A 27,893-nucleotide genomic window follows, 5' to 3' on the forward strand; every position below is an offset into this window, starting at 1 on the left:
CTGATGCAGAGTTTGAGTCTCTCTCGTGCTCCACGTTGTGTTAAATGAGGCCTGTGCTTTTCATTTGGCACCGAACACGAACTCGTCCTCCGAGTGAAAACGTGTCAAATCCCTGAAAACACAACGAGTGAGTGTAAAACGTTATAAAGTCAGCTCTGAGAGGACGAGGAGGAGAAGGAGGAGGAGGAGGAGGAGGCGGCGGCAGAGTGAACTGCAGGTGTCATGTCATGTATAAAACCTTACGAGGCGTTCAAAGACACAGTGTGTTAGTTTTATTGTCATAGCGTCAGGCCTCGAGTCTCTGTCTTCAGGGTCGAGCAGCAGCAGATCTGGACTGTCCTGGTCTCTGAGGGGTCATGAGGTCTCTGTGGGGGGGTGTAGGGGGGGTATAGGGGGGGTCTTCACTGCCCTTTTCCGTGCTGGGGGGGGGGCTCTGCGGGACGAGCTGTGGACCATGTGAGAGAAGCCAGGCCTGCGGACCAGCGGCGCCCGCGTGGAGATGACGAGGAGGCTCTGCAGGGCGGCGGGGTCGTGGGACGTGTAGGCGCAGCGGCCGGGGGCGGGGGGGGCCGGGCCGGGGGGGCGGTGGTGGTGGTGGTGGTTTACGGCCGGGATGCCGGGACGGGACCGCGGGTCGGAGAGGACGCTGCTCCGGCTGTCCTGTCTCACGGCAACGGAGACGACTGAGGAGGAGGAAGAGAAAGAAACAGAGAGGAAGAGTTCATTCAGGTTTTAATGATGTGTTTATTACAAACAGACATTTGCAAGGTTAAGCTTATTACAGTGGTCCTACACATTTGAAATTTCCAAATTCCATACTTTTTCCAGACTTCTTGGTAAAAAATTCAAATAATTTGTGATATTTGAGTAAATAGTTGTGCATTATATAAAAAAAATAATGCAATTAATCATTTGTTTTCATTATTCTGAATGTGTATGCCATTATGTAACCAAATAATTTCCAGGAGATTGTAGCTATAGGTAGCACATACAAAAATAATTAACCCAGGTAACTTCATATGAGACCAAACCCAGATAAGTATTAAGATAAATATATTTCCATACAATAATTTCCATTTTCCATACTTTTCCAGACCTGGAAATGTATAAAATCAAATTCCATACTTTCCCATACTTTCCCATACTTGCGTAGGAACCCTGATATTATGACATATTATGCAAAACTCACTTTTTCATAGCTTTAGTATGTGTATTTGCGTATCCGGAGTGCCTCCTCACCCCTTAAATGTCAGTTTTGACAACTACGTCAATATTTTGTAAACTGCCATAGTAAGAAAATGTGTCTCTTAACAAGCCGTTTTAATTTGTGATGTGAATATTGAAGCCCTCGCTCCCATGGTTACCTCAGCTACCAGAGCGAAGACGCTAAACCGACCGTTTAGAGCAGGGCTGTGAAACTGGTGTGTTGAAAACCCATCTGTGCTCAATCTTCTGGTTTTTCTGGCCAAAGCATGTTACTAACATTACTTTTAGACATCAAGGTACCATGTCAAGAAGCAGAAATGAGCAGAATACTGTATGTCCCCTTTAAAACAAATGTGTATTTCTGTTGCAGGTGTAAAATTATGGCATTCACAAAGCAAGGAACTGAAAAGTTGTACAAGTATGTCTCAGTTTAAGAAAATGTTTTAAAAAAGAAAAGATAAGCGTCTACGAAAAAGAAGGAGAAAGAGAAAAAGATAGACGTGACGTGGTGTCCGCTGCTATTTTGTTTGTTTTCTTGTCACTACTATGTTTCATCATCTTTAATATTTTGAAATAGAGTATAATATTGGTGTTGAAGTAAGTCATTGTAGTTATAACAACAGAGAGGGGCAGGTACTATAAGTTTTCTTCATCCTGCTCCTTTTCATTCATGGTGACTATGTACATTATGTAATTTTGTGCAACCTTGTGAAGAATGTATACCATGAATGGAATAAATCAAAAATAAATGAAATGAAAATTATTTTTATTTTAATAATATTAATAATAATAAAGCTGCTGCTCGTAACTCCTCTATTATTAAACAGCAATAATAAGAATTAAAAACTTTAATATTTGTGATGCTAAATGCTGAGAGCTGCTTCTTAGCACTTGTAATTTTTAATTATGAAGAAAGTAGTTTTGATATAAAATGTTAAAAAGCCAGTTTTGTTTTTAAAGTATTTTATACAAAAAAAAAAAGATACAAATAGAAAAACAGTGTGAATGTGACGAAAAGATTTTAAAAAAATCACAGAGCTGTTTCTGTTTCTGTTTCCTGTCACGTCACGGCAGCAAAGAGCAGAGCTGTGTTTACAGATGTGTGTTTACAGTACAGATGTGTGTGTACAGATGTGTACCTGGCCAGTGTGTGCGCTTGGCGCTGATGGTCCTCCGTACGTCCCCGGCTCTCCGGCGGCCCCTGGGCTCCTGCGGCTCCATGGGGGGCCTGAGGAGACGCTGCTGGGTGGAGTGGGACTGGACGAGCTGCTGCTGAGAAAACACAGATAACGGATCAATAATTAATATAAGTTATAATAATAATAATAATTATTATTTAATCGTTAATAAGTTTGAATTCACCGAAAATAATTTGATGCTGTTCGTCGTTTTTTACCCACAGAGCAGCTGATTCACACACGTCAGTGTTAAAACCAACACTCCTACAGAATTCAACTATTAATGAGTTGATTGAAAGAAAATTACTATGAAAAAAATATATATATATATAAAATCAATTTTAATAATTGATTAATGGTTTTAGTTTGTTTTTTTTCAAAACAAAAAAGCCAAATAATCCCTCAATTGTTTATATATTATATTAAAATATTCTGATATTTCTCCCTCTGACATCTGACACTTTTCTGTGTTTTCCTTTTCATAAAGCCGGTGCATATTCTCATTTGTCCAGGTCATAGTATCTCAAAGGAGGTTAAATCGAAAGCAACTGGACTTTTATTTGTTTCCTAGACAAATAACTAAGTCCAGTTGCTTTCGATTTAACCTCCTCCAAAATAAGAAAATTAATTTTCTTATTTTGGACAAAACCAATAAATTGAAGATGTCACTGTGGACACAGGGAATGTAAATGTTTTTTTCACTGTTTTTATACTTCAAAAATGTATATGTATTTGTATACATATAACCCTAATAGAGAAAATCAGCAAATCAAATAAAAATAATTGATAGCATAAAGTGTATAGAAAAAAAAAAGTTATTTCCTCTTAAAACAAAAAGTTAAGGTCAGTAACAGACACAAAGGAACTGAATCTGCACAGATTGTTTCTGTTTTAACGGTGAAAGCAGCTTCTGCTCTTTATCAGCGTAAACCAACCAGATGTGGAGACAGATGTGATCATATTGTGTGTGTGTGTGTGTGTGTGTGTGTGTGTGTGTGTGTGTGTGTTTACCTGTCGTGAGACCTGCGTGCTGCTCGGCTGCTGCTGCTTCGTCCTGGGGGGGAACTGGGTCAGAGCCTCCAGCTGAAACAGAGACACTCACATCACCGAGGAGGAAACTTTGGCAGGAAACAGATCCAGGGTGAAAGACACAGGCCTTTCCGTCAAAATAAAAGCATCAAGCTAATAAAATGCGGTGAAACTCTTTTTAATTTAAGGAATATAATTTACAAGAAAGTCCCAGAGCCATTAAGTTAACATTTTGCTTTTATTGTATTACAAGTTAATGTTTATTTTATAAGTTTTATGTTGGTGGACACTTTTATTTTGGTGAATTTGGTGATTTCGGTATCCCTGGTGATGCGAGTCTCTGTCTCACCTGTCTCTGATGCTGCTGCGTCGTCCCGTTGCTGTTGCCGTGGCTGCAGCCGTCCCTGTCGTCCTGCGGGGCCGCCCCCCCTCCCCCTCCCTCGCTGCGGCCGTGCAGCAGCTGGTAGACCTGGTCCACCACCCCCAGGTCCTGCAGCAGCTTCTTCCTGCGGAGCAACGCCGTCCGCCGCTCCTGCTCCTCCCGCTCTGCTGCTGCCTTCTCCTCCTCCTTCTCCTCCTCTTTCTCCTTCACCTCCTTCTTCACCACCTCCTCCTGCTGCTGCTGCTCTCGGACCGTCGCCGTCGCCTCAGCCTCAGCATCCAGCGACCGACTGGACAGAGGCGGCTGCAGAGAAACAGAGAGGGGGCGTTTGATTCAATTTGTTTTTATTGCCCGACCGTCTGTGTAGCCCCTCGTGTGTATTTACAATATATTAGCCGTTACTGTCAGAGGGGGTAACCTTGATAACGCCGATCGCTCCTTCTTCCTTTTTCCAGCTCCCGACAATAAAACATATTTGAATTTTTAAAATGAGAGACGACGTCCAATAAAAGTTTATCAGCAGCAGGAATATTATTCTGCTCTAATCTAAATTGGGTAAATATACGTTTAGTGTGTGAGAGTGAGTGTGAGTGTGAGTGTGAGTGTTGAGGGGTCAGGCAGAATATGAAGCATCCATCAGGAGCAGGTTCGACTCCCCCTGCTGGTCGCCCGCGGTCGCTGCGTGTTTCTAACTAACTCACCGTCTCAGGGCTGCAGTCGCCGCACTGAGAGGAGGAGGAGGGGGGCGACGGTGGGGCTGACGGTTGCTGTGGTGGCGGTGGCAGCAGCAGTGGCGGTGGTGGTAGTGGTAGTGATGGTGGTTTGGCTCTCTCCCCCGCCGTCTCCCCCTGCAGCTCTCTCCTCCGCCCCCCCCGCTGGTCCCGCTCCCGCTGCTCCTGCTTCAGACGCAGCTCCTGCAGTTGTTGCCTGAACAAAAACAAAACAAAACAGAGAGAAACTTGTTGAGTCTCCGTCTCTGATGAGTTCACATCGTTAACTGATAATTAAACCCATTCGTCTTTTTTTAATCTTTGTCTCCTTTAAAATCTTTTTCACCCACACATGCATTATATATATATGGATATATATATACTATATACGTTACATTACAGGGATATTATTACTGATTAATTAATGTGCATTGGGCCTTTATTGTCTTCTATATGAGGCTGGAACAGTTTTATATTTACATTTCTACGTTTCTTTCTACTGTGATCCTGAGCTTAAACCTCAAATATGCAGTTTTTAAATTAAAATCTCATTGTTACATAACTAAAAACTGCAGGAGATGCACTTTTAATTTCGTTGTTGTGGAAATGACTATCTATCTATCTATCTATCTATCTATCTATCTATCTATCTATCTATCTATCTATCTATCTATCTATCTATCTATCTATCTATCTATCTATCTATCTATCTATCTATCTATCTATCTATCTATCTATCTATCTATCTATCTAAATAACAGAAGAAGCCAAATATAGTAGAATATGTGTGAGAAAATATGTTTCTTATAGATATTATATAGATTTCTTCTTGTTTGTTTTTTATACTTGTAATGAACTCCTCATTGTCTTTGTTTCTAAATATAGACATATGCAATTATAAGTCTACATCTCAGTCTACATGTGTTTGTTGTTATGGTACCTAGTGCATATATTGATGAAAATGTTTCCTCTGATTGAAACCTTATGTAATTATTTGAATTAGTAGTTGTTCTTTTATTTCTTTATTATATATATATATTTTTTACTTTATCACATTATCTGATTATTCTGTATTATGTTTTTCATTGTCTGTCTGTTAACTGAAAAGAAAAAGATAATAAAAAGAAAAGAATATGTGTGTGTGTGTGTGTGTGTGTGTGTGTGTGTGTGTGTGTGTGTGTGTGTGTGTGTGTGTGTGTGTGTGTGTGTGTGTGTGTGTGTGTGTGTGTGCTCATCATTGTCTTGTTTAATTCATGTTTTCAGTGTAATGTGATGTTTGTTAATGATGATAATTACACCTGAGAGACTGATCCAGGTCTGATTCTGTCTTTATGTATATATATCTTTTAATACATATATATATTATATATATAAACAAACATCCAGAGCTGAAGCCTCTTTGTCCTTTGTCCTGCACACACACACATACACACACACACAGATCCCCCACAGACATGTTTTATAGCCACCTATTTGTGAATGTGTACGATACTTATCTGGGTGCACGTGGAGCTCAGGTCTCGTACATTATTAACGACCAACAGTAAAGGGCAGAGGAGGAGGAGGAAACACACTGAATTTATAATTAGAGGAAATGTTGAGGGTGTTGTTATTTCTGCATAATCCATTTAGCTCATTAATTAGCGCATTGATTGATACGTATGTATTCAGGAAACATCCTAAGATAATGTACGCTGCACATTTTAAAAGAGAAGAGGAGGAGAAAGTCCTGACTGGATGTGACCTCCTCTTTAGTGATGTAAAGGAATATTGTTTATTCTTTATAAACAGGAGGAAGAACTGATTTTAACTGTTGTATTCATACACATGCGTATAGTCGAATCATAGACTGGTGAATCATAATGGAATTGAATCATACACATGCGCTCTCATATTATAGTAAGAGTAGGTGTTAAAGAGGGGTTGGTTTGGTTTTGTAATGTAAATTGGTCCAGATTAAAATATATTATGCCATGTGTGGCAACATAGAAAACTGAGGATGTGATGCATCGAAATGCATTGAAATGTGTCGAAATGCATCGTATAGTCGAATCATAGACTGGTGAATCATAATGGAATTGAATCATACACATGCGCTCTCATATTATAGTAAGAGAAGGTGTTAAAGAGGGGTTGGTTTGGTTTTGTAATGTAAATTGGTCCAGATTAAAATATATTCATATTTTTGGATATGTCTGAGCTGTCAAATCTCTGAGTCACAGGTTTAATCTCTGTAACTGTGTCCCAGCCTCCTGCGGCGTGGGCGATGGCGATGTCGGTGTGGCGTGCGGTGTGTTTGCGGCGGGTACCTGGCACACTCCTCTCTGGCCTTGGACGCCGCCGTCTCCTGGAAGAGCGAGCTGCTGTGTTTGAAGTACTTGTCGTATTTGTCTCCTCCCTCCCTGGGGTAGATCCTCTTGAAGCCTCCCAGGTGTTTGGCCTCGTAGCGCTCCATCTGCTCCACCGTGGCCGCCTGGCACTGACGCAGCTCCTCCGACCTGGGGAGCACACACACACACACACACACACACACACACACACACACACACACACACACACACACACACACACACACACACACACACACACACACACACACACACACACACAGACACATAGAGTTACAGTCACCTACAACACACAGTTCAGCTACGGTACAGTGTCTGCAGGACGTGTGACCTTGGGGGGAAACATTCACTCCCTCCCTCCTCCGTCAACTCCGTACAATTTACTCCGTAGTAAAAGTAAAAGTAGCTCAGTCGACATGTTACTCCAGTAAGAGTAAAAAAGTACTTGCTTTTAAAGGTACTTAAGTATCCAAAAGTACATGCTTTTAAATTTACTTTACGTAAGTAAAAGTAAGAGTAAGAGTAAATTTCTTATTTTTCACATCAATGAATTACTAAAAATTTTTCTAAATGAATTGAAGGAGCTTTTAAAGGGACAACGAGGAGTTTTGGAAAAGCAAAGTGTTTTCACACTACATTTATGAGCCTCCACGCACCGTGAAATTCTTTGACCGGCGCAAGACAGACTCATGTTTTCATTCATCAAGAATTAAAGTCAGAGGTTGGAAGACGATCACATACCGTCGTAGTTCCGACCATAAACTGCGTTATTCTCATGACTCGACACGAAACCGAAAGTAAGGAAACTCTGGTCGGCTCGACCAGCATTTCCACCACCACTAATAATAACAAAATGACAATAGAGACAAAATGATATATTTTTTGAAAATGGGCCCATTAACAAGTGGAAACGTAGATTCGTCCACATTAATATGAGACTTTTTTATAACCAAATAGAAACTCCTCATTGTCCCTTTAACTCTTGTTTCTGAGAATGAACTCTTTGAAACCAGCTGCACTGATGTGCTGCTTTTAGGGGTTAGGGTTTCCTTCTCTGACAAACACAGCTTGTGTCCAATAGGATTTTAGAAAAAGAAAAAGAAAAGAAAGAGCAGACCTGAAAGTAACGAGTACTTTTCAGCCTTCCTAGAAATTAACTTGAGTAAAAGTAAAATATTTGTCTTGGAAATGTATTCAGGTAAGAGTAATAAGCACCAAAGAAATCTAATACTCAAGTAAAGTACAAATCCACCGCTGGCTCCTTACCGTGCCTCTCTGGATCGATGCTGCTGCAGCCGGTCCTTCACCCGCCGCCGCTCCTCCTTGGTGATCTTGCGGCGGTCGCAGGCGCCCAGGTTGATGAGGACCAGGGTGTCGTACAGCAGCGCGTCCTTCACCTCCCGGTCAAGCTGGGAGTCGGTGGTGAAGCTCGGAGAGTGGTTCACCTTGACACACACACACACACATATATATATATATTAGGGGCGCCACATTTTGTTTTTGAGAAATTAACAAGTGCACCTTTAAGTAGGCTGTAGGCCTTTTCTTTTTCTTTGTGTGTTCAGACTCCACGGAAGCTGCTGTATTGTGGAAATGCATTTAAATGATATTTTCTATTTAATTTTGTGTAAATAAAAAAATGTTATCATATTCATCTGACTATTTATGTTAATTAATGAAAAAGCCATGTGTGGCAACATAGAAAACTGAGGATGTGATGCATCGAAATGTATCGAAATGTATTGAAATGCATCGAAATGCATCGTGAATCGTAATCGAAATGCATCGTATAGTCGAATCCTAGACTGGTGAATCATAATCGAATTGAATCGTGTGGCCATTGAAGATGCACACCACTAATATATATTTAAAAGTTATTGAAAAAACGTATTTGCTTTAGAGTTTCCACACGTGGCTGGAATCGGGGAAAACTCTGTATAAACTGTTGTGTGAGACATCGGTAACGCTTCAGTGTTGATGGAACGATGCCGCTATAAAAACATGGAGGTCTGTGTTTGAATATTTAATATTTAACTCATAACATCATAAAGCTTCAATAAAGAGCTGATACAGGAAATATGTGAAACTTTCAGACAGTGAAATACGATAAGGGGGAGAATATTAAGTGGTTAAAATTTCCCTATTGATACTTTTCTGCCTGTCAAGGACAAAAATTAACGAGTCTGAGAGTTTTACGGCCGATGTGTTGTGTTACATATTAAACAGAGGAGTTGCGGTGGTTCACCTCCAGCACCCAGGGCCTGAGGCGCTGATCCAGCAGCACGTCGAAGCCCAGGATCTCGAAGCAGGCGCTGCCCGTGGTGTGGTTGGGGAAGCAGGTGTGGTAGTTGTGCTTGAGGATGGGGTGAGCCGAGATCAGAGTCTTTATGATCACGTCCTCGATGTCGTTCCACAGCTTCTCCGTGTTGCAGCACATGGACTCCAGGTGCCTGTTCAGGGTCGAGAGCTTTCTACGCAACAAGAAGAACAAGCAACAAAACACAGGGTTTACATGAAGACAGATGTGAAAGTGATGTGAGCTATGTGATACACAGGTGTACCCACTTAAAATGCATTAATATATCAGTATAACTATCTTTTATTCAGTATTTATTCACTTTTTTCAGGCTTTTGTGGTATTTAATCATGTCCTCCTCTTTTTCAATTGTGTCCTACCTTTAGATCATGTTTCATTGGCCTTTACTTTGTTTGTTGTGCATCTGGTGTCGTGTTTATGTTGTCTAATAGTTTCCCCATGCGGGATCAATAAAGTTTACCTAACCTAACCTAACCTAACCTAACCTAACCTACCTAACAAAACTATCTAACTATAGTCTATGTCAGGGCTGTCAAACGTGCGTTGTGAAAGTTACACAGAAGACAGAAGAGGCAAAATGTTGTTGAAATTGCACATATTTTTCTCAAGAAATTTCAAGTTGTTCATATTATGTTTTGTAAAAGGACAGTTTATTTAGTGTTGTATCAAAGGCTCTTATTCTGAAGGAGCATGCTCTTGTTGTGAAGGAGCGCCTCAGGAAGTGACGCAGTCACCACCAGTGAAGAAGTGAGAGCACACAGGAAAAGTCAAGCTGACAGAGTTTTTTCTCCTTCCTCTTTCTCACCTGCGCTCACTGTGGACTTATAGTATTTTTTCGCCTGAAACACGGTCGTTTTTTGTTTGAAGAGGGTTATTGTGCCACTCCGAATGTTTAAGTGAATGAACAAAAAGTATATACAACAACATTGAGTGCACAATAAATGCCACCATCAGCGAACCTACAAGCCTCATTCCTGTGTCCTGACCGGCACCTCATCTTGACCGCTGTAACAACCTTAAAAGAGCTAGCGCTACAACTTAGCCTCCTAAACATTGGTCCTTCGAGCTGGATTACAGCCTTCAAGATGTTATCAGACGAAGAGCGCCTCGCTGATGCCAGACCTAAGCGTCACACACGTCGACCTGCCAGGCTCCAAGATTTCGATGTGGACTACGTGGAGAATCGTCATCGAGACTCATCATGGTGGAGACCGCCACCCTCTTCCCCTCCCCCCGAGCTGGCTTCCCTCCTCCCCCAGTACGGCCTAGTGAACCTGAGTCACCATCACTCACCTCAGCCTCCCTCTGGTGGCTTCCCTGTGGATGCTGCTCACCTAGAGACGCCTCAGCTAGCCCAGAGACACCTCCAGAGGAGAAACCTAGCCATGGATATCTTACCTGGAGCTCCCACCTCACAGCTGTGGAGTTCTTATCGAGACCTAGCCTTCCATCCAGATATCCAACGCATACAGGAAGAGAACACAAAACTACTACAGTCTCAACAGGCCTTTCAGGCTACATTAAAGGAACTGTGTGAAGCTCGAAAGGAGATGAGAGAACTAATAGGTGAAGCCCGCTCATTGAGGAAGGATATGAAACGGTCCACTGACTCTGCCTCAAGTCATAGTAGCTACCGACCTATTGGGGCCAGTGCTGCAACCTCCCAGCCCGATCCTACGTTTCTACAGCCTGATGAAGAATCCGAGGAGGACTGGCCTGCCCCTCCACCCTGGCCTGAACCGGAGGATAACATGCTGACGGGTATGAGTGATCTCAATTTAGGGCCACGGGACATGTACCAGAACCTCCCTCCTCGCAGTCAGCCACATCAAGCCCAGTCGACCTGTTATCCCCCTACTTCAGTCTCTTCACACCATCCCCCCTACCCCACCCATCTTCCCCCCTATGACCAGCCCCTGCCTCAGCCCTATCAGTCACACCCTCACCCTGCTCCTGTCTACACAGGCTCAAGACCCTCAGTACTGCCTCAAGTAGCCCCTCCCCCAACAGCCACCAGGGTGACGCCCAGCTCTCTCCCCACCAACCAACCTGTAAAGCCCCCTGTGTCCGAACTGGTGTACAGAGGCCCCAAGCCCACAATCCCAAAACTCACTCAGCCAGACCCGAGTGAGTTTGCTCGGCTCCGCCTTGCATTGGAGAACCTGCTTCCACCAGACTCCACAGAACTATTCAAGTACCAGATCCTTGTGGATCACCTGAGACTGGAGGAAGCTAAGCTAATAGCCGACGCCTATTTAAATTCTCCCACCCCCTACACTGACACAATGAGATCCCTGTACGACAGATTCGGCCAGCCTCACCAACTAGCCTTGAGGAAAATAGCTAGTGTCCTGGAAGCCCCTGAGATTAGACGTGGTGACATCCCAGCCTTCCAGAGGTTCTCTCTCCAGATCCAGTCCTTAGTCGGCTTACTCAAGACCTTAGGCCCAGAGGGAGAGATTGAACTGAACTGTGGCTCCCATGTGGTTCGCCTCCTGACCAAGCTTCCCGCTGAACAGAGAGCTGACTTCCGTCGCCATCAGTTCAAGCAGCCTAGGACCTCACACACCCTGCACGACCTGTCAGAGTGGCTCAGCTACGAGTCCTGGTGCATGAGCTTCGACAGCCAAGTCAGCGCCAGAACCAACAGGGAAAGACAGCCTCCTAGACCGGATACTCGCTCTGGGAAACACACGGTGACGGTTCTACATGGTCTCGGAGAGCCGGCTGGCAACGTCTCTGCGTCCAGTCCTGTGAAAAGGACACCACAAAGGAAAGCCTACTGCGCTTACTGTCAAAGTGATGAACATTACCTCAGTCAGTGCAGCGAAGTCGCCAAACTCTCAAAAGAGCAGCTCAAGGAGTGGATTCAAGTTAACAAGCGATGCTGGCGCTGTGCGCGAAACCACCAAGCAGCTCAGTGCACGCTGAAGAAACCCTGCAGCATCTGCCAAGGGAAACACCTCCTCGCCCTTCACGAGATAAACCTGAGGCCGGAGAGAAGCAATAAAGAGCCTGCAAGGAAGGAAGAGAGCTGCCTGACCAGCTCTGCCTCTGACTCCCTCTACCTCGACCGACCTGGAGCCAGCAATCGGGTCATGTTAAAGGTCGTCCCGGTGCTTCTCCATCACGAAGGACGTAGCTTCAGCACCTACGCTCTGCTGGATGATGGCTCAGAGCGGTCCATGCTGTTACCAGCTGCAGCCAAAGCACTGGGAATGAAAGGCGCCCCAGAAGAGCTCCCTCTGCGGACAGTCCGGCAGGACATACAGGTGCTCCATGGACATAAGGTCTCCTTCCATGTTTCCCCCCCTGCAAACCCCAAGGTCAGCTATAAGATCAACGATGCCTTCACAGCTAGCCGACTCAGCCTAGCCCAGCATACCTACCCCATAGAGCAACTTCAGAAGAAGTATAAACATCTCCGTGGCCTCCCCATACCTGCCTTGAAGGACGCCAGACCATCGCTCCTTCTTGGCTCTGATCAGTCGCACCTCATCACACCTGTGGAACCAGTCAGACTCGGACCGCCTGGTGGTCCCGCAGCAGTCCACACCCGGCTGGGCTGGACCCTCCAAGGTCCTGTCCGTTCCATGGGGCGGCCAGCCGACGCCGTGCAGTGTCTCTTTACCTCCTTCCCTCCACAGATGGATGAGCTGTACCGCCACGTAGAGAGGCTCTGGCAGATGGACGCTGTACCTCACCGACCAGAAAGAGAAGTGACTAGGTCAAAACAGGACCAACAAGCGGTTGCATCGTTGGATGCCAAGACCGTCCGCACCGAGGTCGACGGGGTGAGGAGGTATGCTACCCCACTGCTACGTCATGCAGCCATGCCTCCATTGCAGGCCCCTAAGGAGTCAGTCATGGCTCTTTTGCGAAGCACGGAGCGACGACTCCTGAAAGATCCTGAGCGAGCAGCGATCTACAGAGCAGAAATGGAGAAGCTCATCGAGGCAGGCGCCGTTCAAGAGGTCACTCAAGAGGAACCGTCCGGTGAGTGTTGGTTCATTCCCCACCACCTAGTTTCTCACAATGGGAAGCACCGGCTCGTCTTTAACTGCTCTCACCAACACCTCGGCCAAACTCTGAACCAGTACCTACTGCCTGGCCCCACCCTTGGAGCTTCCTTGGTTGGCGTACTATTGAGGTTCCGGGAGCACCCCATCGCAGTAAGTGGAGACATCAAAGGGATGTTTCATCAGGTCCGCCTTCTTCCTGATGATCGCCCACTACTGAGGTTCCTTTGGCGTGACCTGAAAGTCGATGAGCCCCCAAGAGTGTTTGAGTGGAAAGTCCTGCCCTTCGGCACAACCTGTAGCCCCTGTTGTGCTACGTATGCACTGCAACGCCATGTTACAGATCACAGCCAGCCTGAAGACATCGTGAGGTTTTCTGTCGACCACTGCTTCTACGTCGATAACTGCCTGCAGAGTGTACGTACTCCAGAAGAAGCCAAGCAGCTGGTGGATCGGCTTAGAGATCTTCTGTCTTCAGCAGGCTTCGACCTCCGACAGTGGGCCTGCAATGAGCCGAGCGTCCTGAATCATCTGCCAACAGAGGCCCGATCACAGAGCCTAGACCTGTGGTTGGCCCAAGACAAGGCCAACCCTCAAGAGTCCACCCTGGGTCTCAGCTGGAACTGGGAGAGAGACTCCCTGAGCTACAAGCACCGACCGGTGACCTACGACGCTCCGACCCTAAGAAACATCTACAAGGTCCTAGCCTCACAGTACGACCCCCTAGGTTACCTCCTGCCTTTCTCCACCAGGGCAAAGCTCATTATCCGGCAACTGTGGGATAAGCAGCGCGGTTGGGATGACCCGAACTTACCTACAGTTCTGCTCCAAGCCTGGTCCACCTGGGAAGATGAGCTCCAGCTCTTACCTCTACTTACCTTTCCTCGAGCATATGTACCTGCAAACACTGACTACGACGCTGTCACTCGTGAAGTGCACATCTTCGCCGACGCTTCAGAGCAGGCTTACGGAGCTGTGGCCTACCTGAGGACAGCGACCAAAGAGGGCCAGATTCACCTTTCCTTCATCCTCGCCCGTTCCAGAGTAGCCCCCAAACGCGTACATTCCATTCCACGCCTGGAACTGTGCGCCGCTCTGGTCGCAGCACAACTCGCCAGTCTCCTCACCAAAGAACTCACCTTGGAAGTCGCTCACATCACTCTGTGGTCTGACTCTACCACGGTGCTCACCTGGCTCCATTCCCAGTCCTGTCGCTTCAAGGTGTTCGTCGGAGCAAGAGTGGCTGAGATACAGGAGCTAACGGAGGACTGTACCTGGCGCTACGTGGACTCAGAGCAAAACCCCGCAGACGACTTGACAAGAGGTAAAACTCTGCAGGAACTGAAAGATCCAAACAGATGGTCCCAGGGACCTCCCTTCCTGCTGAGAGGCCCAGACAGCTGGCCAGAGAGGCCCAACGCTGAGCCCCCCGAGGATCAAGCAGAGCTCAGAAAGACTGCCTTTTGCGGAGCTACAGTCACCTCACCTTCAGACTGTGGCCCAGGGGATAAAAGATCCAGTTCCTGGCAAGAACTCCTAGAGGACGCAGTCACAGAGCTCCAGGGAGCGACCCCCTCTGGCACTCCACTCACAGCTGAGGATTATCAGCGAGCAGAAACTGAGATCCTGCTGAGAGCTCAGAAGCAGTCCTTTCCTGATGACTACAAGCTCCTGGCTGGAGGGAAACCAGTGCCACCTTCAAGTCGCCTACTCACCCTATCACCTGTCCTCGATTCAACCTCTGGCCTAATAAGAGTGGGTGGTCGGCTCAGACGGCTGGAAGATGTCGATGTCCCCCTACATCCTGTTGTCCTCGATGCTGCTCATCCAGTGACACACCTGCTCATTCAGAAGTACGACAGTGATCTGCACCACCCAGGTCCCGAGCGAGTTTTTTCAGAGCTGCGGAGATCGTTCTGGATCATCAGAGGACGAGAGGCGGTCCGTAAGCATCAACGAGGCTGCGCTGAGTGTCAACGTTGGAGGGGCCAGCCCTCAGTTCCAAGGATGGCTGACCTCCCAGAGGCTCGCCTCAGACTTCATAAACCCCCCTTTTACTCCACAGGCGTGGATTGTTTTGGACCCATGCTGGTTAAAGTAGGCAGACGTCAAGAAAAACGCTGGGGAATCATCTTTAAGTGTTTGACGACCAGAGCTGTACATCTGGATCTCCTCAAGAACATGGACTCTGATGCCTATCTGATGGCGTTGAGGCGGTTCGCCGCCAGAAGAGGAACCCCCGCTGAAGTGTGGTCAGACAGAGGGACCAACTTTAAAGGAGCCCAACGAGAGCTCAGGGAGGCCTTTGAGAACATGGCTCCAGAGCTACAACAGCGGCTTGCCCGTCAGAAGATCAAGTTCAACTTTAACCCCCCTGCAGCCCCCCACTTCGGCGGAGTATGGGAGCGGGAAGTTCGTTCAGTCAAGTCAGCACTCTACACATGTGTTGGATCACAACCTGTTCCTGAAGAAGTGCTACTCACCGTGCTCCTGGAAGTTGAAGCCATCCTCAACTCAAAACCCTTAGGCTATGTCTCGGCTGACATAGCCGACATCGATCCTGTGACACCAAACAGTTTGCTCATGGGGCGGCCCGACGGTTCGCTCCCGCAAGTGGTGTACCCAGAGACTGACATCCTGAGCCGCAGGCGCTGGCGGCATTCCCAGATCCTGGCGGATCAATTCTGGTCCAGGTTCATCAGGGAGTACCTACCTGGTCTCCAGACGAGACAGAAATGGCAGTCCTGTCCTCCGGATCTGCAAGATGAAGCAGTCATCCTGCTGGTGGAGCCTCAGCTGCCACGGGCCCAGTGGCCAGTTGGGCGTGTGGTCAAGGTCCATCACAGTGATGATGGTTGTGTCAGATCAGCGGATGTCAACATTAAAGGACACATCTTCACACGGCCAGTGGCCCGACTGGTGAAGTTACCAGCTCTCCCACCTGGAGAGGAAGACCCTCCTCCGACCTCCAAACCCCCTAAGATGAACTGAGCCTTTTCTTAGATGCAAATGTGCCATGCACATTTGGGGGCGGCTGTATCAAAGGCTCTTATTCTGAAGGAGCATGCTCTTGTTGTGAAGGAGCGCCTCAGGAAGTGACGCAGTCACCACCAGTGAAGAAGTGAGAGCACACAGGAAAAGTCAAGCTGACAGAGTTTTTTCTCCTTCCTCTTTCTCACCTGCGCTCACTGTGGACTTATAGTATTTTTTCGCCTGAAACACGGTCGTTTTTTGTTTGAAGAGGGTTATTGTGCCACTCCGAATGTTTAAGTGAATGAACAAAAAGTATATACAACAACATTGAGTGCACAATAAATGCCACCATCAGCGAACCTACAAGCCTCATTCCTGTGTCCTGACCGGCACCTCATCTTGACCGCTGTAACAACCTTAAAAGAGCTAGCGCTACAACTTAGCCTCCTAAACAAGTGTAAAACATCTTAATAATGTACTTCTTTGCATTAAAACAAAGGGAAAGGTTTATAGCTCTCACTCCCTGAACTAAAATGAGTTTGACATGCCTGGTCTATGTGATACAGGTTACGAACACTACAACACTTTGGCTGCACCACTGGATGTTGAGTGTTTAGTGACGTCAGAATATCAGTCACAGGACGTTTCTACCGTTTGCTGCCGATGTCCTCGTCACGGACGAAGTTCTCGCTGTTTTTGTTGATGGAGTAGTTGGTGAGATGCATGCACACGTCTTCCTGATCGGGAAACAAAAAAAAGACACAGCAAAGGACAGGGACATCAGAGAAAAGACAGAAATATTTGCCGCTACGTGTGGGTTGCATCCTAGTAGCTCCATTTTTTTTTACATGCACTAGTCTGTTTTTAAACATTTCATAATGAAATAGCCAACAATAAAGGCTTTTTATATTTTTTGCTAGAGGAGGGCCTTGGATTTTTCTCTTTCTCTCTGTAACTTTTGTGTCCCTCATCATGTGTAAAACTTCCTGAGCACTCTGGACCCGATTACTCTCTACAGAACTAGAAAAAAGAAAAAAAGAAGATTTTAATAAATAATATACATATAATATACTCTGAACTACTTTTGAAATCCCTCCACTCAGCAGCCGTCTGAAATGTAGTTCCAGCTGCATTTGCCTCTAAAACAACTCTGTCTCGTAATGTTACATGATTATCTCATAGCGTGGTGAATGTGCAGGTCACAACTTGTCCACCAGAGCGTTGTGGAGTTGTTGGATTGTGTATTTGATGAGTTTGATGAGGGACAGGGGACCTGTACCGTTCACCTCCATTGTGTTCGCTGAGCAGCTCACGTCTCTGCCCCGCCGATCTCAAAACAACATGCACCGATAATTAAAGGTAATGAACCTACTGCTATGACTATAGGGATTATGGTGAGAGGAGGATTTGCCAAAATGTTGAACTATCCCTTTAAGTAAATTAAAGGAACAGAAAACTGATGTAATTTTCCTAAAGCAGCTCGACACAGGAGGAAACGGTGCATGTGGAGCTTTTTAGTGCCCGGAGGAATGAAACCTGTAAAGCTCATTATATAAACGCTGTATTGATGGATTCGACTTCCAGACTCGATGATCCTTTAAACGCACCACGTTGTTGTGTGACGGCTCGTTGTACCGTGTGGTGCAGAAGCGAGCCAGCCCCTCCTTGAACATGAAGATGCTGAACGGGTCGCATGACGTCACCAGCACGTAAATACGCAGGTCAAACTTGTAGCCGTCGATGATGAGAGGCTGTGGGGTAAAAACAGAAACATTAAACATGAAGCTGTGTTGTTGTTGTTTTTTTTGTTTTTTATGTGTTTCTTCACAGATTCTCTCTCACCCTGGAGATGTAAACCTGGCAGATCATGTGTTCTCCCGGGGGAACGTCTTTGCTGGACTTGGTGATGAAGATGCCTTTGCCTTGGCACCCGGTGTCTGGCTTGCAGATGTACGTCTTGTTTTTTTTGGCCCTGGTGTAAGCTTGGAAGTCGCTGTAGCTGCAGAGTGAAGCGTGCGATCATCAGATGAGGAGTCGGAGACGGGGACATATTATGGAAATATCACTTTTTGAAGGCTCTTTAACACATATTTGGGTGTTTGTTTTGCTTTCCGGCCCCCAAAATGCAAGAATTGATGAAAAAAATCTGTAATTTTCAGGCTCCCTAGGTTGAAATCCATGTGGTTTTATGAGCTGTTCCCTCAGTTGTCTTCCAGTGATGTAACTAGCTTTTGAATTTGTATAACCCCACCCCTACCTGGGACCAGTAGAAGGGGCGGGGCAAGCAGTGGTTTATTTGCATTTAAAGGCCCCATGGCATGAAAATTTTGATTTTGGTTATTTTTTCATGCTTGGGGAGGTCTCTGGGCCACGTTTAAACAAAATTAAGCAGATCACAGGTACTCAAAACCAATGATACATCTTGTTAGGGATATCAGCAGGTAAATAAACCCAGAAAAAAGTGCACAGCATGAGGCCTTTAACTCTTTCGCGACCACACTAATTCCTCAGCACATCCGCTCAGGACCACATGTTTTTGGCTATTTGTTTACCTTTTTCTCACGTCGAACCGAACTCTGTACATCACCTAGAAACAAACGGTCTTCACTTGGTTGAAGAGTGACTTTACAACGTGCTCCACGAAAAAACGGCGAGTTTTTCCGCCGTTTCGTTCGTGAGTACGAAGGAGGAGAAGAGAGCTGGGTTTCTCCAAAAACGGAGCTCCCGCTCTAGTTTCAGAGAAAAACGCACTTTTGTGTCAAGTGGCAATCTGCTCATTTTACCGGTTCTCTGCAGTGTGGCGTCTCCCAAATCATTTCTACGGCTAAATAAATATATTTGTAGGTAAATCTGGGGGGTGTGGCAGCTTGGAGAGCAGCGGTGCAGCGGTGTGGGTCTCTGGCCACAGCGCAGCAGCTCTGTGACACTCCTGTGTGACTGGCCGGCGGTGAGTGCTCTGGGGCGGGGGCGGCCGGTCACAGCCCCCGCTGCACAGCGCCCGCCGCCCGCTCCGCTGCACCGTGAAAACAGCCGTGATAACAGGCTTTCAGATCCGAGTCTCCAAACCAGAAACGTTTGTAACAGCACCGGAAAAACTCGCCAGATTTGTCATCGGTCGCTCTTGTCAAAAGAGGGTTTGTAAAGTCGCCAGATTCAGCGAGAAAGTGGCAACACTGTAGCCGACAGCCGCACAGCGCTGCACGCTGTCCCCAGAGCAGCATTCAAGGAGAACGATTACTCAAACAAAACCAAGATCACACAGTTTATAAAAAACATTATGTTTTGATTTTAGTTTAAAACAGTTTTACATATGAGAGGACTACCATATTCACACACAGGGTACCTCAGAGTGTCTATTATCGTAATCTGGAAAAAAACGGTTTTGACGAGTTTACTCGTCAATGGTCGTGAACGTTCGGCAGGCTGTGACGAGTTTACTCGTCAATGGTCGCGAAAGAGTTAAAGGGACAGGCACTGAAACCAGCAGTTCTGAACAGGGCTGTTCTGAGAGGATGAAAAGAGCTGTGATGTTTGATCCTTGGGGTATTTTGACTGAAGCATGTCACAGACATGTCTTTAAGACAACTGGGAACTATTTTAGTTTGTGGAAAAGGGGGCAGAATATGTCTCCTTTAAAATCCTGAGACGCAGAAAAACTAAATGAGAAAGAGCCCAAAGCATGAAAAAGCAGAAAAAAAACAACAAAACTGACTCTGCGGGGAGGCACCACGTCCTGGGGAAGATGTTGTAGTCTTTGGGGAAAAGCTTCAGCATGCGGTTCATGTTTCTGGCCAGTAAATCTTTGCGGCAGATCTCGCTCATCCCTGGGAAGTGGTTGATTTTCTGCAAAGACACATTAAAACACAGACGATGGTGTTCATATGGGGAATAATCAGTGAACCTATCAGGACGGTACTTTGGATTTTTTTTTATGTGCACGACTAGACGTTAAATAAATAAATAAACCGATCCACCTTGGTTTTATTTAATGAGAAGACATTGGTATTAATTTGCTCAGTAGTTTCTGCACCGACTCACCCAATTAGACGGCAAATCTGTCACAGGCTAAAACACTTTCATGTGTAAACATATTACGGATAATTAAAACGATATGTAAAGATTGAATCACCGGACAATTATCTAATCTCACAGTGATGAGAATTCAGTTTAATTAGCCGTACAGTACGTGATGACGGCGGCAGTGAGCAGTGAGCAGTGATGCGGTGGCGGCGGTCGGTCAGATACCTGGTAACGCTTCAGGTCCTTCACACGGTCCAGAGTCACGGAGCAGTCGGTCCAGAACAGAGTCCAGTCGTCGTTCTCCGTCTGCGGCTCTTTGAGGCCGTATCTGTTTGCAGCTCGTCGCACTGAGGCACAGTAGACATTTTTTTTTTTAGATAATTATAACTTATAAATATCTAAAAAATAAAATGCAACGTCAAGTCTGTCAATGCAGATGTCCGTGGAAACTGTTATTCCACCGTTTAGAAATCAGTCTGATCAGATTTCTTGTGCAAAACCAAAGGTTTCTGATCAGGCTGATTACTAAACTGTGGAATAACCCACGCCCTTTTAACTGGCTGGTTTTCCTCTTTGCTTGTTTGTGTTGCTGCAAAATTGGAGGATTGAAATAACTTCTTAAAGGGATAGTTCAACATTTTGGCAAATTGGCCCATTGCCATAATACCTATTGTTTTAGCAGTAGGTTTGTTACCTTAATTGTCGGTGCAAGCCATTTTTAGAACAGCGGAGCAGAGCTCACAGGATTTCTTGGTTTCCCTCATCAAACTCATCAATTACACAATCCAACAACTCCACAACGCTCTGGTGGACAAGTTGTGACCTGCACATTCACCACGCTATGAGATAATAACAGAACATTACCAGACAGAGTTGTTTTGAAGGTAAATTAATGCAAAACTGCTGATGTGTGTTCCCGTCAGGGGCAGTTTTCCAGCAAGCAGTCTTTGCATTTGCCTCTAAAACAACTCTGTCTGGTAATGTTCTGTTATTATCTCATAGCGTAGTGAATGTGCAGGTCACAACTTGTCCACCAGAGCGTTGTGGAGTTGTTAGATTGTGTATTTGATGAGTTTGATGGAAAACCAAGAAATTCCATTAGCCTCCGTAGCGTAGCTCTGAGCAGCTCACGGCTCTGCTCTGCCGTTCTAAAAATAGCTTGCACCGACAATTAAAGGTAACGAACCTACTGCTAAAACTATAGGGATTATGGCAATGGGCCAATTTGCCAAAATCTAGAACTATCTCTTTAAGATTCCCCTTAATTGGACCCATAGAAACCGCCCCAGACTAAAGTACTTGTCCACATACTTTTGGCCACATTTGCATTTACTTTAATTATTTCTACATGACTAAAGATGCAGCCGATTATGAAGAAATGACCGCAGACATCTGCGCTGACAGACGTTTATAGCTGACGTACCGCTCTCGTATTTGCAGTTGGCGAGGTTGATGACCAGTCATCTGGAAGAGAAGAGACACAGACAGAGGGACAGACATCTGCTTTGCTGCAAGAACCTACAGACGCCACCACCGCCGCCGCTGCATGCATCCTCCTTTCCCCCCCCCCCCGGCATCATGAGGACAAATGGGAAAACAAAAAACTTGAGAGCCTCCAGGACACGTTATGAAATCATAAGTGGCGTGGCGCTCGGCGGTTAATATACCTGCAGAGGGAGAATAAGTGCACGAGAAACAAATGGAGGAGCTCCAGCAGTAAAGTACCTCCTCTTGCATTTCTTCTTCTTCTTGGTGGCGGGCGGCGGGCTGCGGCGGCGGCGGCGGCGGGTGAGGGTGAGGGTGCTGCAGACCTCGGCGTGGCTCTCGCCCTCCTCCCCCTCCTCCCCTCCCTCCCCCTCTCCCTCATATTTATGTTCCTCGTCGTTCCTGTCGGGGCTGTCCACAGGTAGTGCCATCCTGGATGTGTTGGGAACAAAGACAAATGAGTATGAATGAACAGATGCACACAAAAAAAAGAGAAAAAACTTGATAGTGAAGACAAAAAAATAAAAAACAAAAACGAATTATGCCCATTTCATTTTGCAACTCTCATTTCCTCGTTTACATAGTTCTTCTTTAATGGGATGTGCCGCTGCTGCTGCCGCGCGGCCTCTCGGTGAAATTCAATCAAACAGAACAAAGTACACGCTGTAAGTGCAGCACGGAGTCATGTTTCCGTTTCCATTTCTCTCATCAGGTGAGTGCCCCGGCTGTCGGCGCGCTGTCACACGCCGGCGTTCAAGAGTTATTGTGGCAGGACGGATACAAATAGTGGTTAATACGACAACAATAGAGAGAGGGGAATTAATCCGAACGGGAATAAGTACATTCAGTGTAACGCTGCGCTGCTTTTCACTGGCTTGTCACAGAAGTAAACAGCCACTGATACGGCTCATATGGAGGTTTTAGTAGAGTTTAATTCATTGTGACTATATGTGGGTGTGTATTTATGTTTGTGTCCATATATATATTTATTATCATACTATTGTTACTATTTTATAACTTATTTTAGTGTATATTGGAATTAGAATAGGGTGAAGTTGTGGGATTTAATAATCTTTGGCTTCTTCCCCCCTCCTTTCATTCATTCATTTTGTCACATGTCCAACAGACTGACACTGTTTCACTGAACCTGACTGTGCTTGATGTTTTAATGTCGGCACATTAAACACTAAGTAGCCCATAATTGTGCAGCTATTTTGTTATAATGCAAGTTAATGAGAGTCACCAAAGTTATTGCAATAAATCCTCAGGAGGGTTGAGAATCACTGGAACAAATTTCATGGTGAGATACAGTATTTCTCTCGGAACCAGAAATCCAAACTCCATGATGGGACTGGAGATATTTCAGTCTAGGTTTATGTGGTGGCTCAACACAACAAATTTTGATAGATTGATAGATTTCAAACATATTAAAAAATGAAAAGACATATAAAATAAATAACACATGTTATAGTGTCCCAAAATACAAACAAACCAATATTCAAATCAATAAACAACGCACCTATCCCTATGCAGTCAAAAATAAGATTTCACTCTCCAACTTACTTTTCTTGATCCTGATGATATTTTTTTAGAAACATGTTTATATATTTTTTTACAGTTTTATGTTTGTGCTATTTTTGAGCTCCTTCTGCAGACCATTCCCCACAATTTCACTCCACATACTCTCCAGAGTTGTTGTGACATTAATTATCTTAAAATTAAGTTCCCCTCTCAGATTATACCCTCCCTGCCTTTCCCTAAACACATCTTTTTACGTCACCTGATAGTGGATTATGTCTTGGCTTCATACATCTGTGCAGTCTTGTGTTTGACCAGATCGGTGAATTTCAGAGTGTGTGCCTTTCAGAATAATAGGAGTTTTTACGCTCAACATGTCCAGTGTTATTGACGATTCAAGTTTATCCGAATAAAAGCAGGTGAGTTTAATTCCTCGTCTGTAAATCCGTCCACACGGCGGCGTCTCAGCTGATCTCCTCCTATCTGGTGTCTTGGTGTGAGGGTGAAGGTGAGTTCAAGTTAATTCCTGCTAATGATCGTGGTGCTGGTGGTGCAGGGCTGGAGCATTAAGGAGGTACATCCCAGGTACACAGTGGGAGGTTACGGTGCTAGGTAACGGTATTCTGATCCAGTGATCTGGATAATCCTGGCCCTGAACTGTGAGCTTCACATTGGGGTTGAGACGCCCGACTGACCTCAGCCCGGCTCCAGTTACAGTTACAGTTACAGTTACAGTTACATCCCTGCAGAGGATTTCTCCCAGGTCCTCCCTCAGCGTGCAGCAACAACGGGTACGGGGACAAAAACACCTAACACACCTTTGTGTTACCTGTCCTCAGCCAACAATGACCAGGCTCATTAGCAACGACTTTGGTGATTACCTGATGTCACAACATTCAACATTTAACACCGTCTAACCTACTTTGAAGAAATTGCATAACAGTTGTTTGTTGGGATAGACTCTTATTTCTGTCATCCAGCTCTTGTTGCTGTAGATGTTCAATGTATTTATCTTAAGTCTGAAAGGCTGAACTTTAAATTTACATGCATATAAAAACATCTAAATGATGAAATTATTATGGCTCACTTATTTTTCTCATGTAAAGTGCTAATTTTCATTTTAAATTATCATCATAAATAGTCCAAAAGTCCACGTTTGGCTGTTTTCCAAAAACTGAAAGGTGTTTAATTTGCATTGTAAAACAAAAAGGGCAGAAAATCTTGATACAAATGTTCACTGATTCACTAAATCACTTAAATTATTCTTTAATCTAATTTATTTTCTACTGATTAACTATTTGTTTAAAATTGTATTACTCTTTTCCTGCAGGTTATAATAATGTTAACAATCTCACAGACATGCAGATTCAACTTTGAAGTAATTGTGAGTCTAATATTTCAGATTTCTGTCTTCTTACTGATATAAATGTGTGGTCAAAATATTAGAAAAACCTCTTACTTGAATCCATGCCCACCTATCTTCGACCAAACAACATGTATATATAGTTTTTCTCTATTTAAATAATATTTTGTAACAGTACATTTTGTTTATGTAGCCTATATTTTTATTCCTTACTTTACATGTCCTATACGTCGTTGTCGTTTCCCACACGTGGTATCAATAAAAAGTATTTTGTCTCTCAATCACGCAGCACATAATTGACCCTGAAGTTGAATCAGCAGCTCTCTAAAATGAAATGTTGACTGGTGTATTGATTAAACTGCATTAGTTTTAGCTATAGGTGTTCTGAATAAAACTTACAAACATGATCTGAAGAAGTGACAGTCACTCACCTACATAGTTAAGCCTACATTTGTGTGGATGAAGGCGATGGAAGATGCTGCCCCCTTCTGTCTCTGCTCTGTCTCACGCCTCCTTGGTCCTGGGAGTCCGGTCGTGGTCTTTAAGGGCCCTTACAGACGCTGTCGCCCTCGACGGCAGACAAAACCGAAGAGCCACATCTCAGCTTCAGTGCAGCAGCGTCTGCCTCTGGAGACACGGGAAGATTAGCATCATCACAAGGAGGGTTTCGCTTCAGATTGACTTACAGGTATACACACTCAAGCAGCGGTGGATCTGGTGACCAATTAGAAAACTATGGGGACAAACACCTGATCCCCTTCGACACGATGGAGGGAAAATGATCAGGTGACCTCAGCAGGGAGCAAGTGGAGTGAGGGATAATCCCTGATATTTGTCCACTGAAATAGGAGAAGTGCTTTTCAACACCTCAACGTTAAATTTAAATCTGTGCTGAAAAGTGTCGCAGGTGTAAGAGAGAGCGGGGCTGGACATCCATCTCCTTGGCCAAGACGAAACACAGCACCTGCAGCTTGAAGACATTAAATATACAGCGAGAGAGGCAAAAAAAAAAGGTTGGCAAAGAGGAACAGAAAGCAGATAAACGAGGCAACACGTGTATTAAGTTTCTAAGATGCCGTGGCAGCCGACCAGGTTTCAATCAGATAAAACGGAGCTGGATGATAACGAGGTGGAAGAATGACACACAATGGCAAACACTGGTTGCTTGATTAATCAGTCAATCAGCATTAATTATTGATTAGCTGACATCTTACACGCTTCCATACTTACTTATCTACTCTTTGTCTTCCTTATGATGCTTTAAAGATCACCTGCTGAGCTTCAAGCACTTGGCATTTGCAGGTATTTAATCTTTAATTACAGGAGAGAGCAATTATATTTTAATGTGAGGATAATGTGGTTTTATGGAGTGATATTAAATAAGGCAAAGAGGAATTGTTTGCATATTAAAAAAAGATCTCAGGTTATTAAATGAGGAAGGCGATGCTGTTGTAAAAAGTACAACAAATTCTTATTATTGGTGATTAGGAAATGTCTGTCCTGCTCTCGTCATTTATAAAACACAACATAACAAAAGGCCAAATTAACATCCATTACATGACTGGATGTTGACTGCATCTAAAATCTTAACAATAAACAATAAACACTATGACACCATTTAATCCTGCTGTTATTAGAGATGAGGCTCATTTTAATGTCTTGATTGTACAACTAACTACATAAATACAATATGAACACATTATAAGTACATAACGACATGTGTAGTTGTGGTCCATAACACAAACCTTGTCAAAACAAGAAAACACACTGAGTAAAGTCAGTTGATTAAATGTAAATTGGTATTAAAAGCTAGAGACTGAACCTATAGAAATCACACTGATTTATATGCTTGATGGATTATTGGTCAAATATTGACAGGTACTATATGTATGTATAAAAATCAATACTGTTTATTTGATTTAGGTTTACATGATTTGGCGAATCAGAATATTTGCACTTCAGTACAACAGCACCTCTAATAAAGTTGTGTTTTATTTTACATATGTTATTACATAACACTTTCCGTTCATTAGCAGAGGTTGTTGGTATAATGGAGGTCAAATAACAAGACTTTAACCCCAGCACCTTCAGTCAGTACATGGGAAAATGTACTTAGTTACTTCCTGTAACTGTAAATATGTGGGATGTTCACAGTTATGTTGGATCACAATCACATATTTATGTATATGGATGTATTGTGTAGCTATATTTTTTCTTACTTACTGTGTTTTTATTTTTGCTCCACCATGTGCGCTACTGGATACCTTAATTTCCTGTGGGATCAATAAAGTATCTGTTAGCTAAGTTACTGTAGCTTAACGTTACTCATATAAATGAAACAGACAGAAAACTTAAATTTGCTCGGAATTAAAGTTAATTAATTGAAGAAAACACATCGTTTTTCTCTTTTGACACACTTTAAACGTCTCATTTCGTCTGTATCTGTATAAAAATAGAGCAAACATGAAGCTAAAAACTAACGGCTTGAATAACGTAGAACGTGCAGTGTCGTTGCTATGGTAACGCGATGCCGACTGCTCCTTAGCAACAGTCTCAAGCTAGTGCTACCAACTTGTAAACGGCTTACAAAAAAGAAAAAAGAAAAAAGAAACGGACGTTACCTTTACAAAAAAATAAAATGTGTCCTCTTCTCTTGTTTCCGGTGCTTCCGGCTCTAACCGACCGGGCTTCTGTGGCGTCGCTTTCCCCGGTTTCCGTTACCGTAGGGTCGTGGTCTCGGCTCGTGGCAAAGTGGAGCTGTAACCTACTAATGTAAACATGAATGAACGGCGACTCACACACACATACACATGTCCCAGAAGCCCGTTCAGCTTTCAGCCAATCACAAGCCGAGGGTGTGAGAGCTCCCGTCTCTGATTGGCTGTTGGCTCACCGATGAGAAAAGGCACACCACACCACATCACACCACACACCAGCAGGCTGATCCACAGGTTGCACCGTGACCGTGCAGGTAAGGTGGTTTCCAGGTCATACGGGCCATTAAAACCGGATAATGCTGACAGAACATGAAGAGAAGTCACTCTGAGAGAAAAAATATTAAATAATATATCATTTTTGTGTGTTATTTAATAGCACGTGAATGAGTCAGAAAATGGTGAAGAATATCCACTGAGCTATTATATTAAAACATCAGTAGGGGGTCAGTTTGAGGTCAAATAACATTTTTTTCTTTTCTTTTTCGCCTGGGGCACCCACAGTCATTCAAGAGGCTGTAATATTATGCGTTATACCTTGGGATACTATAAGAAATTAAATATAATTTCAATTGATCTTATCTTATCTTATTTTTATTTATTTTTTTACATATTAGTTTGGTGTCATTAT

At 44.4% G+C, this 27,893-nt stretch overlaps 1 protein-coding gene across 9 annotated transcripts; it reads right to left on the minus strand.

Annotated features, from left to right (window-relative positions):
* ttll6 (tubulin tyrosine ligase-like family, member 6) lies at window positions 1–27,326 on the minus strand. Of its 9 annotated transcripts, none has more exons than XM_083994584.1 (17): window positions 27,170–27,326; window positions 24,980–25,175; window positions 21,908–22,099; window positions 21,606–21,646; window positions 20,408–20,529; window positions 19,875–20,005; window positions 18,005–18,161; window positions 17,770–17,913; window positions 16,814–16,899; window positions 9,099–9,324; window positions 8,120–8,298; window positions 6,815–7,003; window positions 4,497–4,722; window positions 3,763–4,098; window positions 3,396–3,467; window positions 2,346–2,478; window positions 1–683 (listed from the first exon to the last, which is right to left on the minus strand). In XM_083994584.1, the coding sequence occupies exons 6-17, from the start codon at window positions 19,982–19,984 to the stop codon at window positions 355–357; spliced, it is 2,187 nt and encodes a 728-aa protein (XP_083850710.1). In that variant the 5' UTR covers window positions 19,985–20,005; window positions 20,408–20,529; window positions 21,606–21,646; window positions 21,908–22,099; window positions 24,980–25,175; window positions 27,170–27,326; the 3' UTR covers window positions 1–354. The 9 variants fall into 9 exon arrangements, with proteins under 9 accessions (XP_083850710.1, XP_083850705.1, XP_083850706.1 ...); XM_083994579.1 differs by adding an exon at window positions 26,772–26,821 and having other exon boundaries at window positions 21,606–22,099; XM_083994580.1 differs by lacking the exon at window positions 27,170–27,326 and adding exons at window positions 25,779–25,859; window positions 26,772–26,796 and having other exon boundaries at window positions 21,606–22,099.
* Between the last annotated feature and the right edge of the window lie 567 nt (window positions 27,327–27,893).

Source organism: Trachurus trachurus (genome assembly GCF_905171665.1).
Source record: "Trachurus trachurus genome assembly, chromosome: 19".
NCBI classification, from domain to species: Eukaryota; Metazoa; Chordata; class Actinopteri; order Carangiformes; family Carangidae; genus Trachurus; species Trachurus trachurus.